Source organism: Heteronotia binoei, chromosome 1 (assembly GCF_032191835.1).
Source record: "Heteronotia binoei isolate CCM8104 ecotype False Entrance Well chromosome 1, APGP_CSIRO_Hbin_v1, whole genome shotgun sequence".
Classification (NCBI taxonomy): Eukaryota; Metazoa; Chordata; class Lepidosauria; order Squamata; family Gekkonidae; genus Heteronotia; species Heteronotia binoei.
Window position 1 is genome coordinate 32220053 of NC_083223.1, and position 15048 is coordinate 32235100.

At 43.2% G+C, this 15048-nt stretch overlaps 1 protein-coding gene across 1 annotated transcript in view; it reads left to right on the top strand.

The window, feature by feature from the left end:
- Positions 1 to 7977: 7977 nt before the first annotated feature.
- COG6 (component of oligomeric golgi complex 6) overlaps positions 7978 to 15048 on the top strand; it is a 42323-nt gene continuing 35252 nt past the window's right edge. The window contains exons 1-2 of the mRNA XM_060233139.1: positions 7978 to 8248; positions 14327 to 14470. Coding sequence (XP_060089122.1) covers positions 8075 to 8248; positions 14327 to 14470 — 318 coding nt within the window. The 5' untranslated portion in view covers positions 7978 to 8074. The remainder of the gene's footprint in view (positions 8249 to 14326; positions 14471 to 15048) is intronic.

Consider the following 15048-nt stretch of genomic DNA (forward strand, 5'->3'; position numbering starts at 1 on the left):
TGGAGAGGAGGAGGGGGCGCCCCTCGCGAAGCCTTGTAAGGCAAGAAAGGAGCGGCAAGGGCGCAGAGAGGAGCGCATCCTCTTCGACAGGGCCCTGGCCGAGGGGGAGGGATCTGGCTTGGTGTCAGGGGTCTTTTATGAAAAACCAAAATCAATCTTAAAAAGTAAGCCGCCTTTTCCTTTTGTTTCATTTTAAAAGCACTCGATCAAAAAATACGCATCCAATGCGTGTTTCTTTAAAAAATGAGAAAACCATCCATCATTTTTAAAAATCTCTCTACAGATGCCAGTTTTCTGCCTCCAGGCATTTCCCCTCTGCTCTAACCAAGCTGATTAAAATGTGCATTTGTATTTTTCACAAGCTATAGGATCGCCAGCCTCCTGGTGGGGCCTCGAGATCTCCCGCTTTTACAACTGATCTCCAGCAGGCGGAGATCAGCTCCCTTGGAGCAAATGGCTGCTTTGAAGGGTGGAACCTTGACATTGTACCATGCTGAGGCCCCTCCCCTCCCCTCCCCTCCCCAAACCCTACCCCCTCTCCCAGCTCCACCCCCAAAGTCTTCAGGTATTTTCCAACCCAGACCTGCAACTCTACCCTTTCTGCCTTCTCTCATCTACATTTGTACTCTATTCTGTCTGACAAAGGAAGCTATGACTCTTAAAAGCTTATACCCCAAAACTCTTGAACTAAGTTTGAGTTCAGTGGCAACTTTAAGACCAACAATTTTTAATTGTGGGTATAAGCTTTTGTGTGCATGCACACTTCTTCAGATAGAAAAACTTACACCCTGAATTAAACTTTGTTGGTCTTAAAGCTGCCACCAGACTCTTCAGCCTTTGTTCTATTGCTTCGGACCAACGTGGGTACCCACTGGAATCTATCCTGAAACTCTCGTTGGTCTCTAAGATGCTACTGGACTCAAATCTAACTGTTCTGCTGCAGACTAACACAGCAACCTTCTGAAGTCATATGTTTTAAAAAGCACTAGCCCCTGTGCCTAACAGAGCTTTGACTTTCAAAAGCTTATATCCTGGAATTTGTGTTGGTCCTTATTGCTACTGCTCAAGTCTAATTCCTACATGGCATTAAACGAGGGTTGCCAGGTCCTACCAAGCTGCAGGGGGGGGGGGGCGGACTTCCCTCGCACCTCCTTCATGCATGCAGTGTGATGACGTCACCTGGAAATGACATAATCGTGCTGGGCACATCGCATGGGGATGCTCTAGCATTTTTGTATAAAACTCTACTGTGCCATAAAGTTTTATACCAAAACTAGCAGTAAAGCCCATCGTAGGAAGAAATACAATGGGCTCTAGAAAAATATTTTTTGGGGGGGGAGATTATTGTGTAGCTGGAAGAAAGGAAGATAAACAAACAAAATGAAAGAAAAAGAAAGAGACAGAAAGAATGAAAGAATGGTAGGAAAAGATGAGGAGAAAGGAGTGTGAGAAAGAAAAAGGAAAGGAAGACAGAATAAAATAAAAAGACAGAAAAAATGAGAAAAAGAACAGAAGGAAGAGGTAGAAAAAGAGGGGAAGAAAGGAGTGAAAGAAAAATGAGAAGAAAGATAGGCAGAATGAAAGAAAAAGACAAAGACAGAAAAAGAGACAGCAAAACAATGAGAGGAAGGAAGGAAGGGAGAGTTATGGAAAAGTTGGGGAGAAAGGAGTGAAAGAAAAGAAAATTACAGGAAGACAGACAGACAGAGGCAGGAAGGAAGGTAGGCAGCCATTAGAAGCCTCCCTTTCACCCCCACCCACTTGCAGGCTAGGGGGAGCAAAATGGAGCCTTCAGTGTCTTCCCAGCTCTTAAAGCAAACAGCCCTATGGTTGTCTGTAAGAGGCAGTGAGCCACTGCAAGCCTCCCTTGCAGGCAGCAGGAAAGCATGGGCCCATAGGACAGGGTGGACTCCATTCTATGCTATCAGCCCATAGGATAGAATACACTGCATTCTACATCCCAAATAAAAGGATTTTGCATTTTGTTCCACTTGACATTCTGTCCATATTCACATTGATTATGTCCTCCTCTCTACTGGATTATTAACACATATTGCACCTTCTCAAATAGGATATAAACCTAGAGTTGCCAATCCCCTGGTGGGGGCAGGGGATCTCCCGGTTTGGAGGCCCTCCCCCCAAAGCATGGGGGGGGGGAGGGAAATGTCTGCTGGGGACTCCATTATTCCCTATGAAGATCGATTCCCATAGAGTATAATGGAGAATTGATCCAAGTTTATCTGGGGCTCTGTGGAGGCTGTTTTTTTAGGTAGATGCACCAAATCTTCAGCATAGCATCCAGTGCCTCTCTCCAAAATACCCTCCAAGTTTCAAAAAGATTGGACCAGTGGGTCCAATTCTATGAGCCCCCAAAGAAGGTGCCCCTATCCTGCATTATTTCCAATGGAAGAAAGGCATTTAAAAGGTGTGCAGTGCAGTCTATTTAAATGTGATGGCCAGAACTCCCTTTGGAGTTCAATGATGCTTGTCACACCCTTGCTCCTGGCTCCACCCCCAAGGTCCCCAGACATTTCTTGAATTGGACTTGGCAACCCTAGAGTGACCATGCATGGGTGGAGACAATCTTAACACAAGAAGAAAAAACAAACTAAAGTTTTCTTTGGACTTTTAATTCAAATTTATTATCAAAGCAACAGTTTAAAGAAGGATTAACACATCAAATTAAAAAAAAAATTAAAGAAAACTCTAGAGATGATTCTTCTCCCTCCATTATATGGGACGCCTTTAAACCCATCCTTAGAAGTCAGATCATCTCACATTCATTCTACATAAACAAACAAAAAAGAAACTTGAGAGACAAATTGGTAAAATCTATTTAAATCTTGGAATTAAACATAAGCAAACCTGTAGTAAATCAATATATAAGCAATTATTAGCCAAATGAAGGCAGTTAGAATTATTAGATACTGAATAAATTCAAAAAGATCTATTAACCCTTAAACAGGAGCATTGGCTTAACTCACCAAAACTTCTGAAAAATTTAGCAAAGAAAGTTAAAGAATATAATTCTAACAGAAATATACATGACCACTAAGGAATCCCAGGGTCATGACATTGAGGCAGGCAGTGGCAAACTACTTCTGAATGTCTCTTGCCGAGAAAACCCTACAACAGGGGTGGGGAACCTTTTTTCTGCCAAGGGCTATTTGGATATTTATAGGGTCACCATAAGTCAGCTGTGACTTGATGGCAGCAGCAACAACAAAGAGCTGGTTGTCATTAGTATGTAACTGAAATCTGAAGCCCTGGATTCAGTTTTATGTAGACATTTAAAAGTATAGTTGAGGAACCCCGTAGAATAAACGTCAGGGGGAATGAATTAATCCTCCAGTGTCACTTTCTGGAATTTTCTGGATAAGATCACAATACCTCCAATTGCCAGACGTAGTAGTCAGTGCATGGCTGACAGCATAGCAAAACACTGGAAGTTCCAAGAGATTCACAGAGATCATCCTCCCCCTCTTCTCTTGGTACAGATCACCCATCAGAAGCAGTTCTGCCATACTGAAATAGGTCTAGACAATCTATTACATCCAGGGAGATCTTGAGCTATACCTGCTGAAGCACCTTGCCCAAGAACAAGTTTGTCAGTCAATAACTGGGCCCCATCATCCACAGGGTGAGGTACAGTGGTCATCTCAGGTGATGGATCTGGGTGGTGACAACCTTCCTACAGCTGCTAAACTTGCCACTATCCGGCTGCCTGGCCACTAGAGGCTCCTCATCTCTACTTTCCCAAGCTTCTCTAAAACCAGCTTAACAAGCCACACATGCCCTAAAGGGGTTTCCATACTTTAATGGGAATCCTTCCCCCTCCTGAAAACTCAGCCAGTATTTTGGTTCCCCTGGCACAATTTGACTTTTTGATTATTTAAGACTGAATTTACAACAATTGATTGTATCAGTTTTGATGAGCTTGTATGTGATACTTCCGTATATGTTCCCCAACTCAAAACAAGTTGTACTGACCAAAGGTTTCTTCCATTCAGAGTGAAAAGCAAGAAAACAGGTAAGAGCTAGTTTGGGTAGTGGTTACAGTATCAGCATAGCATTTGGGAGACCCAGGTTAAAATCCCCACTCTGCCATGGAAACTTGCTGCGTGACTTTGGGCCAATCACACTCAAAGCTACCTCACATATTTAGTATAAACTGGAGAATGATGTAAGCTGCTGTAATGGACTAAAGCAGTTAGCCTGGGTGAGCAAGGAACAGCTCACTCTGATTGGCTGAGCTGCATCCATGGATACCGAAGGTATCTATTGGAAGGAGGTTAGCAGTGGGGGAAATCACCTCACAGTTTAGTTCTGGAGGAGTTGTTGTGGAGATTGACTGAGAAGGAGCTGAGAACAGCCTGTCAGCTGAGTTCCTTGAGACAGAATTGTTTTAGGGTTTCTGTGTGTTTAATTGAGAGAAGGGGCAAAACCAGGCTCTTTCTGTGGACAAACTCTCTTAAGTGGTGGCACACTGATGTCACTGAAGCAGAGGAAAACTGAAGGTTCTGCTGAGATCTGTCAGTGCTTCAGGGCAGACTCCTGGTTCAAATAGGAACACATAAACACACTGGGAGAGAAACTAGGTTCTTGTGACTGAGAAGAAATCCCAGGAGACAGACAGGGACACTAGCTGTGTGGGACTGAGAACACATGGGATTGAGGGGCTTGTATGATAGCACTCAGGGGTGTGAGTCCTGTGATATTACTGTAACATCTGGAGTGTACCTGTATGCTAGTGAGAGTGTCTGTTTGGGTATTTCTGGCACAAGTCAGATAGTCCTCTGTGTCAAAGACTATGGGCCTTTTCACACTTACTGGTGGAAACCGGAAGGGAGTCGGTATTGTGCTGCCTTGCAGTAATCCGAGACAGGGATGGGCGTTTTCAGACACATGGTTTTTTCCCCAGTAGGGTTCCGTGATTGAAGCAAGCCATTTCACACTGTTCCGCTTTTATCTCGCTTCCACCAGCGCCAGCCGTTTTCGCCTGCCAGCACGCGATCTCCAGCTTATTTTTTTTTTTTTTAACGTCCGGCAAAGATCGCTATAGCGCTATAGCAACGTATCACAACAGCATCACCATAGGGATTCCTGGGTTCCATTAAGATGCCAGAGATTGCCGCTGCTGAAACTTGGTAACTTATCTCAATGGAGCCTAGCCATCTCTACAGTGGCGCTGTTGTGATACGTCGCTATAGTGCTATAGCGATCTTAGCCTGACATTAAAAAAAAAAAGTCGGAGATCGTGTGCCGGTGGGCAAAAAAGGGCGCGAAAACTGCTCCCGAATTAGATACTGGACATTTCACACAGCGCCCCATACCAGTTTCAACCCGGAAGGAGGGGTTGAAATCTGGAAGAAGCTGCTCTTTGTTAGTAATGACTCAGGCATGCCTCACTACAGGGACAGCCACGGGACTGTGTGAAAAGGTGACAGTATTCCAGTAGCAGCCAGTTACTGAGTTGGGTCTGTCTGAAATGCCAGCAGAAACCCGTTACTGTTCAGTAACTGACCAGCTTCTATACCGGAATACATAGGTTGTGTGAAAAAGTTCAAAGAGTGTGACCCTTTTTATGTTTAGAAAGCCTGAGCAGTAATTTTAGATTTCTTTGGAGTGTTTCCTAGTGCTAAGGAAGCACTGCTTGTTTCTTAGTTTTATATATCTTCAGCCTGCCAGCTGTTCTTATAATAGTACTTCAGCCTGCCAACCTCTCTGGTGATTAGAGATAATTTGTTAGTTGAACTCTTGCCTGCCAACTGATTTGTTAATGATCAAACCAATAATTATTTCACTCTCTTGCCTCTGTAAAGTAATAAACATTTTTTTTTTTGTTTTGAATTTAAAACCATCTGATGCTTAGTTATTTTCTGACATGATTTTATTTTGTGTGCCTGAGATACTGGGTGAAGGTGACAAAAAAATTCACAGTGGCCACTTTCTAATTGCTGCTTTTGGGGATTAATTAATTATCATATGGCAGTGTGTGTAGTTCAGCCGAAGACTGACTGGCAGCCAGAAGTTCAAGCTCTTTTAGCATTATGCTCCACTAGGTGGTACGCTAATTTGTTTTTTAAGGCAAGAGACCTTTCAGAGGTGGTTAGCCATTGCTGCCTCTGTGTCAGGACTCCAGTATTCATTTGAGGTCACCCATCCAAATACTAGCCAAGATGGACCTGCTTAGCTTCTGGGATTTGACAAGATTGGGCTAGACTGGGCACTGCCTTTGGTCACCACGAGTGAGAAAAGTGAGGTATAAATAGGGTTGCCAATCCCCAAATGGGGGCAGGGGATCCCCCGGTTTGGAGGCCCTCCCCTCGCTTCAGGGTCGTCAGAAAGCGGGGGGAGAGGAGGGAAATGTCTGCTGGGAACTCTATTATTCCCTAGGAAGATTTATTCCCATAGAAAATCATGGAGAATTGATCCACGGGTATCTGGGGCTCTGGGGGGGGCTGTTTTTTGAGGTAGAGGTACCAGATTTTCAGTATAGCATCTAGTGCCTCTCCCCAAAATACCCCCCAAGTTTCAAAAAGATTGGATCAGGGGGTCCAATTCTATGAGCCCCAAAAGAAGGTGCCCCTATCCTTCATTATTTCCTTTGGAAGGAAGGCATTGAAAAGGTGTGCCGTCCCTTTAAATGTGATGGCCGGAACGCCCTTTGGAGTTCAATGCTGCTTGTCACAGCCTTGATCTTGGCTCCACCCCTAATTTCTCCTGGCTCCACCCCCAAAGTCCCCAGATATTTCTTGAATTGGACTTGGCAACCCTAGTTCAACCCCAGAACATTTTCATGATTCCTAAGAGACACTGCCTTGCGCAAGCACAGAGCATTGCTACAACTGACCTTCCTATATCTGGAATAGTGGCCAAGCTTGGGGGTGGCCCTGGGCTTAAGCACCTGGCAAGCTTTTAGCATCGTTTGTGTGAGCCTCTTAAAATAGATGTGAATTAGTGTAACCCAGGGGTAGCCAAACTTGCTTAATATAAGCCACATAGAATAAATGTTAGATGTTTGAGAGCTGCAAGACATGAACGTCAGATGTTTGGGAGCTAAAGGAAGGAAGGAGAAAAGAAAGCAGATATATGGGGAGGGAGAGGTAGAAAGAAAGCAACTTCAACTTTGAATGCATTCTCCAAGCCACTGGCTGGCTTGGCTTGGAGAAGTGTTTTAAAGAGACAAATGTTTTCTCCAAGCTGGCCAACTAGGGTTGCCAATCCCTAGGTGGGGGCAGGGGATCCCCTGGTTTGGAGGCCCTCCCCCCGCTTTAGGGTCGTCAGAAAGCAGGGGGAGGGGAGGGAAATGTCTGCTGGGAAATCTATTATTCCCTATGGAGATTTATTCCCATAGAAAATAATGGAGAATTGAACTGCGGGTATCTGGGGCTCTGGGGGGCTGTTTTTGGGGGTAGAGGCACCAAATTTTCAGTATAGCATCTAGTGCCTCTCCCCAAAATACCTCCCAAGTTTCAAAACGATTGGACCAGGGGGTCCAATTCTATGAGCCCCAAAAGAAGGTGCCCCTATCCTTCATTATTTCCTATGGAAGGAAGGCATTGAAAAGGTGTTCCGTCCCTTTAAATGTGATGGCCAGAACTCCCTTTGGAGTTCAATTATGCCTGTCACAGCCTTGATCTTGGCTCCGCCCCTAATGTCTCCTGACTCCACCCCCAAAGTCTCCCGGCTCCACCCCCAAAGCCCCCAGATATTTCTTAAATTGGACTTGGCAACCCTAGGGGCGCAACCTCCCCACGGAGGGCAACCTCCCCCCACTCCCAATTCAGAAACATGGTCTGAACCAAAGTCGACCCACACACTGGGGATCATATTTAGATTTCTGGAGCATTAGAAACCCTGCACAATGTTTTGCGCTTCTAATATAAGAGATGACGTGGCCTCTGTTTTCCAAATATAGAAGAAATGATAGATGGTTCTTTTGTTCGCTTCTTTGGATTTCCTTCACAGATCGGAAGAGCGGAACCACACTCTCCCTGCAGAGGGAGGCTCGGCCCGGTGCAGCGACACTCCTGGTCCGGGTCACGACGCCAACGCAGAGAAAAGAGCGAAAATGGCGGCGGTGACGGCGCCTGAAGACCAACTGCGCGAGCCCCCCGGGACTGGGGCCGCCCCCGGTTCTGCAGTGGGCTTCCCCTCTTCGCAGGCCTCAGCTGGCACCTCTGGGTCCAACCCGCTCTCGCGCAAGCTCCGCAAAGTGCTGGATACGCGGTTGGAGGCTGACAAGGTGAGCGAACGAGGCTCTTCCCACTCTCCCTCCCTGCCAGGCGAGGGGACTCGTGCCGCCCCCTTTGGATGGAGATGGCGGTGGGGAGTCTGTAAGCCAGTTCCCTCTTCCGGGGCAGCCTCCACCCGCGTTGTAATCGGGGGTGGGGGCTGCACCGCACCCTCGGTCTGAAGTTGTCTCATGTCTTTCTCAGCCCAAAGAATAAGAATAAATAAATATGCTACTGCGAGGCATATGGTTCTCAAGGGAAAGCTTCGTGGATGCTCTAACAACTGTAGTTCTAGCCCTGAAATTAGGATGCTTAGCTAGTTTAGCAATACTTCCCGGACAGTACGGATGCTAACTTGCTTAACATAAGGAAAAAGTGGCCCCTGCTTGTGTAATGTATAGTATTTTTATATGTTCATTTACTTTATTTATATCCCACATTTCACCCAATGGGGACCCAAAGATGTTTACATAATTATCTCCATTTTATCCTCTTGCCACCCCTGTGAGTGTGTGACTGGACCAAGGTCAGTAAGCTTCCATGGCACAAATGGGGATTTGAACCTGGGTCTTAACCACTAAAACACACTGGCTCTCTATTTCTTGATTACTTTGGATTTTGCATTACTAAATTTTGCCTTGTACTTGCTGTATTATATGGCCCCTTCACCCTCCTGCATGTCTGGTTTTTAATACTGCTACCCAGTCTAGCAATTCATTTAGAGTTGCCAGCTACCCTGGAGAAATCCTTCCTCATTCAGAGATTTAATATTTGGAAATGAGCAGCTGTGGCTTTTTTTAACATTAGAGTCTTGGAGCAAAAGGCAGACAATAAATAAAGCATAGATGCAGGTGAACAGCCATGTTGGTCTGAAGCAGGAGTGGCCAAACTTGCTTAACTTAAGAGCCACATAGAATAAATGTCATGTTTGAGAGCCGCAAGACATGAATATCAAATGTTTGAGAGCCACAGGACATGAACATCGAATGTTTGAGAGCCGCAAGACATAAACATTAAAAGTTTGAGAGCTGCAAGGAAGGAAGGCAGGTAGGCAAATAGATGGGGGAGGGATGGAGAGCTGGAAAGAAATCAACTTTAACTTTAAATGCATTCTCCAAGCCACTGGCTGGTTTAGCTTGGGGAAATGATTTAAAGAGACAAATGCCTTTTCCAAGCTGGCTGACAGGGCAGTGGGGGTTTCAAGAGCCACACAATATGTGTGAAAGAGCCATGTGGCTCCCAAGCCACAGTTTGGCCACTCCTAATTTGAAGCAATAGAACAAAGTAGGAGTCTTTTAAGACCAACAAAGTTTTATTCAGAATGTACGCTTTTGTATGCATGCATACTTCTTCAGACAAGGAATGAGGTACAGTGAGCAGAGCTACATATAGCTGGTGGCCAGTGGTTTAGAATGCAAAACGGTGCAAAGTTAAAATCCAATGGCAATAAAGCACCCTGTAGATTACATCCCATTAAACTTCTGTTAAAGGGAGAGTGAATCATTCTCTAGGCCAGTTGGCAGCACTACCATGTGAAGAGGTTGGCTCTACTCCATGAAAATTTATGCTGAAATAAAATCATTAGTCTTTAAAATGCCTCCAGACTTTTGTTTTTTGCTGCAACAGACTAACATGGCTAGAGTTACTGCATTTCACCTTTTATTTCCTGCATTTCATCACCTCTTGATCCTTCTGTGGTATTTTTTTTATATACCCCTGCATATAATAGTATTGGGAGAGACCACTCATCGCATCTAAAGAAATGAACTGTTGTTATTCCCCAAGAGCCAGTGCAGTATAGTGGCTAGAGTGATGGACTGAAAGACCTGAGTTCAGTTCCTTACTTGGGCCAGTAACTCTCTTTCTTAGCCTAACTTACTTTACCGGTTGGTGTTAAAACGAACAAAAGAAATCATACATTTGCCAGTTATCCTTAGGCTGCTGGCTCACACATGCACACATTGAGTACATTACTTAATGACTGTGGGGAAAGCATTCTGTTTGCGGTGATGTGAGTAGGTATGGAAGTTCTATCCATGGTGTATTTGCATGGCCCATTTATGCATTTCAGGCATCAGGTGTTGACAGATGCTGTGAAGTTTAATAATTAGCCAACCCATCTATTATACAGTTATAATCAGATCAAACAACAAAAGTACTGACAGATCCAACTTGCCAGGAGAGGAGTGAAGAGGAGGCAGGCCTCCAGTCTCCATGAATTCTGTCCACATTCTCAGATTCTGCAGCCTAAGAGGCATCCATGTCAAAAATGACCAGCAGGTATCTCTGGGAGCATTCACAATGTCTGCAGCTCATTGTGGTTTGACTCGATACAAGGCAGTTCTTTGATTTGTACTTTTACAGTACCACTGATGGGGAGAGGGGGTGTCAGTGCTATATTGCTAATGCTATCTGGGAGAGACTATTGTTATTCTTTTTATAGTTAGAAAATTTGTGTTCCGCCTCACCAAAACCAGAGGCAGCTCACAGTTAAAGCAATAAAACCAAGCATGACAGTAAAGCCACATCAATAAAATCAATAAATGAACAAGCTAAGTCCATATAATAAATTAAGACGAAGTCAATTAAAAATGCCAATGAAATAGTAGAAAAGAGCAAGAGTCCAGTAGCACCTTAAAGACTAATTTGTGGCAAAATATGAGTCACTGCTCACTTCTTCAGATATCTTCAGAAGTGAGCAGTAACTCACAAAACTCATACCCTTTGCTAGTCTGTAAGGCACTACTGGACTCTTGCTGCTGCCTCTGCTGCTACAGACAGACTAACATAGCTATCTGTCTTGATCTTTCACCAATGAAATAGGTAGTAAAAATATTAGGGCATTTGGCCCAAGTTGTAACGGTTGATGTTTATTATGTTTATTTTTAAAAAAAAATTAGAGCAGACCTTAAATGGCTATACTTCCTCCAAAACTCTAGGTAATATTTTTTGTTCACTTTTTTTTCTCTAGGATTGTTGAAGAAAAACTGCAGGGGCGGATGCTTTTATCGGACCAGAAAGCATTATTGAATTATAGGACTTTTTTTGGTATATAAAACCATTCCTGAGAGGAAGTGTCCAGTACAATAGCAACAAAATTGTTAAAATAGTTTCCTCATAAATGTTTTGCTTAAGAAAGAGCTCTGTATTTTTAAAATAAGGTTTTAAGTTTTTAAGGGAATACAGAATAAAGAAAAGGAATGTGGGGGGGAAGTAAATGTATGAATACCAAAACACAGTATAGAGGGCAATTTTGTAGATATTAAGGACAATCCTTGATTAAAATACATGTGTATATAAAAAGAATATACAACAAGATAACTTTAAAAATCACTATAACAATCTGCTCAACTCATACTACAATTTTCCTCATAATATATTATAATTTTTATCCTATGTCATTGATCTTATCGTCTATTACATAATAAAACATGAGTAACATCATAGAAATTTTGTATATGATTTTAACCTAACAGTTTGTTGTAATAAAAGTAATGTAAAATTATATCCATAATATTTCATATTAAAACTATCATATGATATTAAAACATTCAGATGTATGACTACAGAGATTGGTTGTAGTAATCACAGAAAACTCGCTGTTTATTTTCAAATTCATCTTTCAGTCTAGGAGGAGCTCTGTAGAGTCTCTAAAGACACATGTGTCTTGTCTGCTTCCGCTCACACAGCTGTAATTGGACATCTGTGTTATAATGCCGTGGATACCAGGGATCACCAAAAAGACAAATAAGTGGATTCTAGATCAATAAAGCGTGAACTCTCCCTAGAAGCTAAAATGACTGAACTGAGGCCATTGTACTTTGGCCACAATATGAGAAGTCACTGGAAAAGACAACAGTGCTAGGTAAAGTTGAAGGCAGCAGAAGGACCCAACATGAGATGGACTGACTCAGTTAAGGAAGCCACGGCCCTCAGTTTGTAAGACCTGAGCAAGGCTGTTAAACAAAAGGATGTTTTGGAGGATATTAATTCATAGGGTCTCAATAAGTCAGAAGCGACTTGATGGTAATTAGGGTTTGTAGAATCTTTCGGGATCAAGTGCCGTGTTCTACTGGAGAAAGTTTTCCTTCCAGACGTTTCGTTCTCAGCTGCGGAGAACATCCTCAGTGGCGTTGCAGCCGGAGCAGGCGCTCAGACCTTCTTGGCTGCTGTGCATTGAGTGGGGCCAGGGCTGCTGGAGAGCTGCTATTTCTAGGCTGGAGGGGGTGTGATGAAAGGGGAATTGGTTTGTGGATGAGCCCATTGTTTGGTGGGGCTTCCTGGAAGGGTAGTGATAAGGAAACCGGCTGTTGAATGTGACCATTGTTCCGTGTTAATTGCTGGAAGGGTTGGAAGGGGTTTGAAGATAAGGAAGATGGTTGTTGACTGTGCTGATTGTTCTGTGGAATTTGCTGGTTGTTCTGAGACTTTCTGCAATTTATAGTCTGTAGGGTGTTTTGCAGAGCTGGGTACCAAGATTGGTGGATGAAAATGCCTTCTTCCTTTCTGTTAAAATTGTGCTGGTGTTTGTAAATCTCAATAGCTTCTCTGTTCAGGCGGGTATGATAATGTGAGACCATAGAAAGGACTTCAGTTCTTTCAAAGTGGATGATGTGGTCTCCTTCTTGAAGTGCATGTTCAGCTACAGCTGATTTTTCTGGCTGAAACAAGCAACAGTGTCTCTTGTGTTCGGTGAGACGGGTGTTGATACTGCGTTGGGTAGTGCCAATGTAGACTGCACCACAGGAGCAGGGTATTTTGTAGACTCCAGGGGTTGAAAGTGGATCTCTCATATCTTTGGCCGAGCGCAGCATGTGGCGGATCTGTTGTGTGGGCTTGAAGACTGTGTCAACATTATGGCGTTTGAGAATTTTGCCAATGCGATCGGTGACGGATTTTATGTAGGGCAGGAAGGCTGTACCCACATTGTACCCAAATAGCAGCTCTCCAGCAGCCCTGGCCCCACTCAATGCACAGCAGCCAAGAAGGTCTGAGCGCCTGCTCCGGCTGCAACGCCACTGAGGATGTTCTCCGCAGCTGAGAACGAAACGTCTGGAAGGAAAACTTTCTCCAGTAGAACATGGCACTTGATCCCGAAAGATTCTACAAACCCTAATGATGTTACCAGCCGTGAAAACCTGAAATCTTTGATGACTTGATGGTACTTAACACAAACACACACATTCTAATGCCTATTTAAATCCCACAGGACTGGATACTGCAGATAAAGATGGGTTGTTGTTCATAACTAGTTGCATGCTGCTAGAGATGGATCAATACCTTGGGATCAGTCTTTATTACTTAGGTCATAGTCTGTCCTTGCATGTAGCTGTGTTGAAGTATTTTTTAAAATCACTTATAGTTTTTGGCATGTTGACATCCAGTTCTATGGAATACATCTTACAATGAGTTATAAAGAGGACTTCTATTGTATCGTATCTGAAGATAAGTTATCTTTCCTTTTGTGTGCATTTTTGAAAGTTAAATGTATGCATATCTTGTCAATAGTCTTCTTTATTATAAGTGTCATGCCTTAGACAAGCAAGCAAACCTAGCTAAAGTAAGTCATAATGATGCACATAGGCCTGGACCAAGATGGATGCACTCATGGCAAGAGACATTCATTTATATTGCTTTTCAGTTTCTCAGCAAAATTACATGTTATGATGACCACAGGATGCCATTTTAGAGGGAAATTTGGGGTTTTAAAAATTGCTGTGAGGGCCAGATCTTGATTGACACCAAGTGATCCCCTTCTGTGTGCCTTCTCAATTGCTAAAAACTTGAAAGGCGGGTGGGGGGGCACGGTGTGACTGCATTGTGGACCTGCCAGGATCTGGCCTTTGTGGCAATTTTAAAATAGCCAAATTTTCCTTTCAAATGGCTTCAGTGGCCATGGATTGGACTTGTAGCCACCGTAATGTGTCATTTGGCTCTTTGTCAGCCTCGTCCTACTGTATTATAAAAGCAATTCACTTTTATAGTTTGTAATCCTCCTTGAGTCTTAGTGATGAAGGCGGGCTATCAATCAAGTTAATAGTAACAACGTCAACAATAATAAAAATATGATCTTTATGTGATTTTTACAGGAAATGTTAGAAGCACTCAAGGCTCTTTCAGTCTTCTTTGTAGAAAACAGTTTGCGTACAAGAAGAAATTTGCGTGGGGATATTGAACACCGCAGCTTAGCCATAAATGAAGAATTTGTCTGCATTTTCAAGCAAGTGAAGGAGGTATTCTGGCTAATTAATTAGCACCACATGTCCAGTAATCCTAAAACAAATCTGTGTTCTTAAGGCAAATTAGCTTTGAACAGACTATGATTTAGAGTTTTGTCTCCATTGCTATATTTTATTGTATGATATTATGTATATTTTTTCTGTTGTGTAAAACATTGCCAGGGGAGAATAATACATTCAGAAACTTGGCAGGTAGAATTAACACGTATTGTCTGTCAGGCAAAACAACACATGTCTTAGTAGATATGTTAATTTGTGTAGACAAATTTACAAGATAAATAGTGAACTTTAGCTAAAGACAAAATCCCATATACCTGACCAGGAAAATTCACCCATTTTTGGACACAGCTGATCTAATTACACTGATCCATGCTACTACAACCTCAAAACTAGATTGCAAAATACTAAAGATTTGGATTCAGTCCTTGCATAAATGGAGTGAGTTTTCTATACTAGCTCTAGAGATGAAACAGAGATACAAACATCAACCACAGCGATCCTCTAATGACGACAGGAGGCGCAACTTGTTAGCAGTAAGATGTTTGTATCTCTTGCTGAAGGGCAGGTCTCCA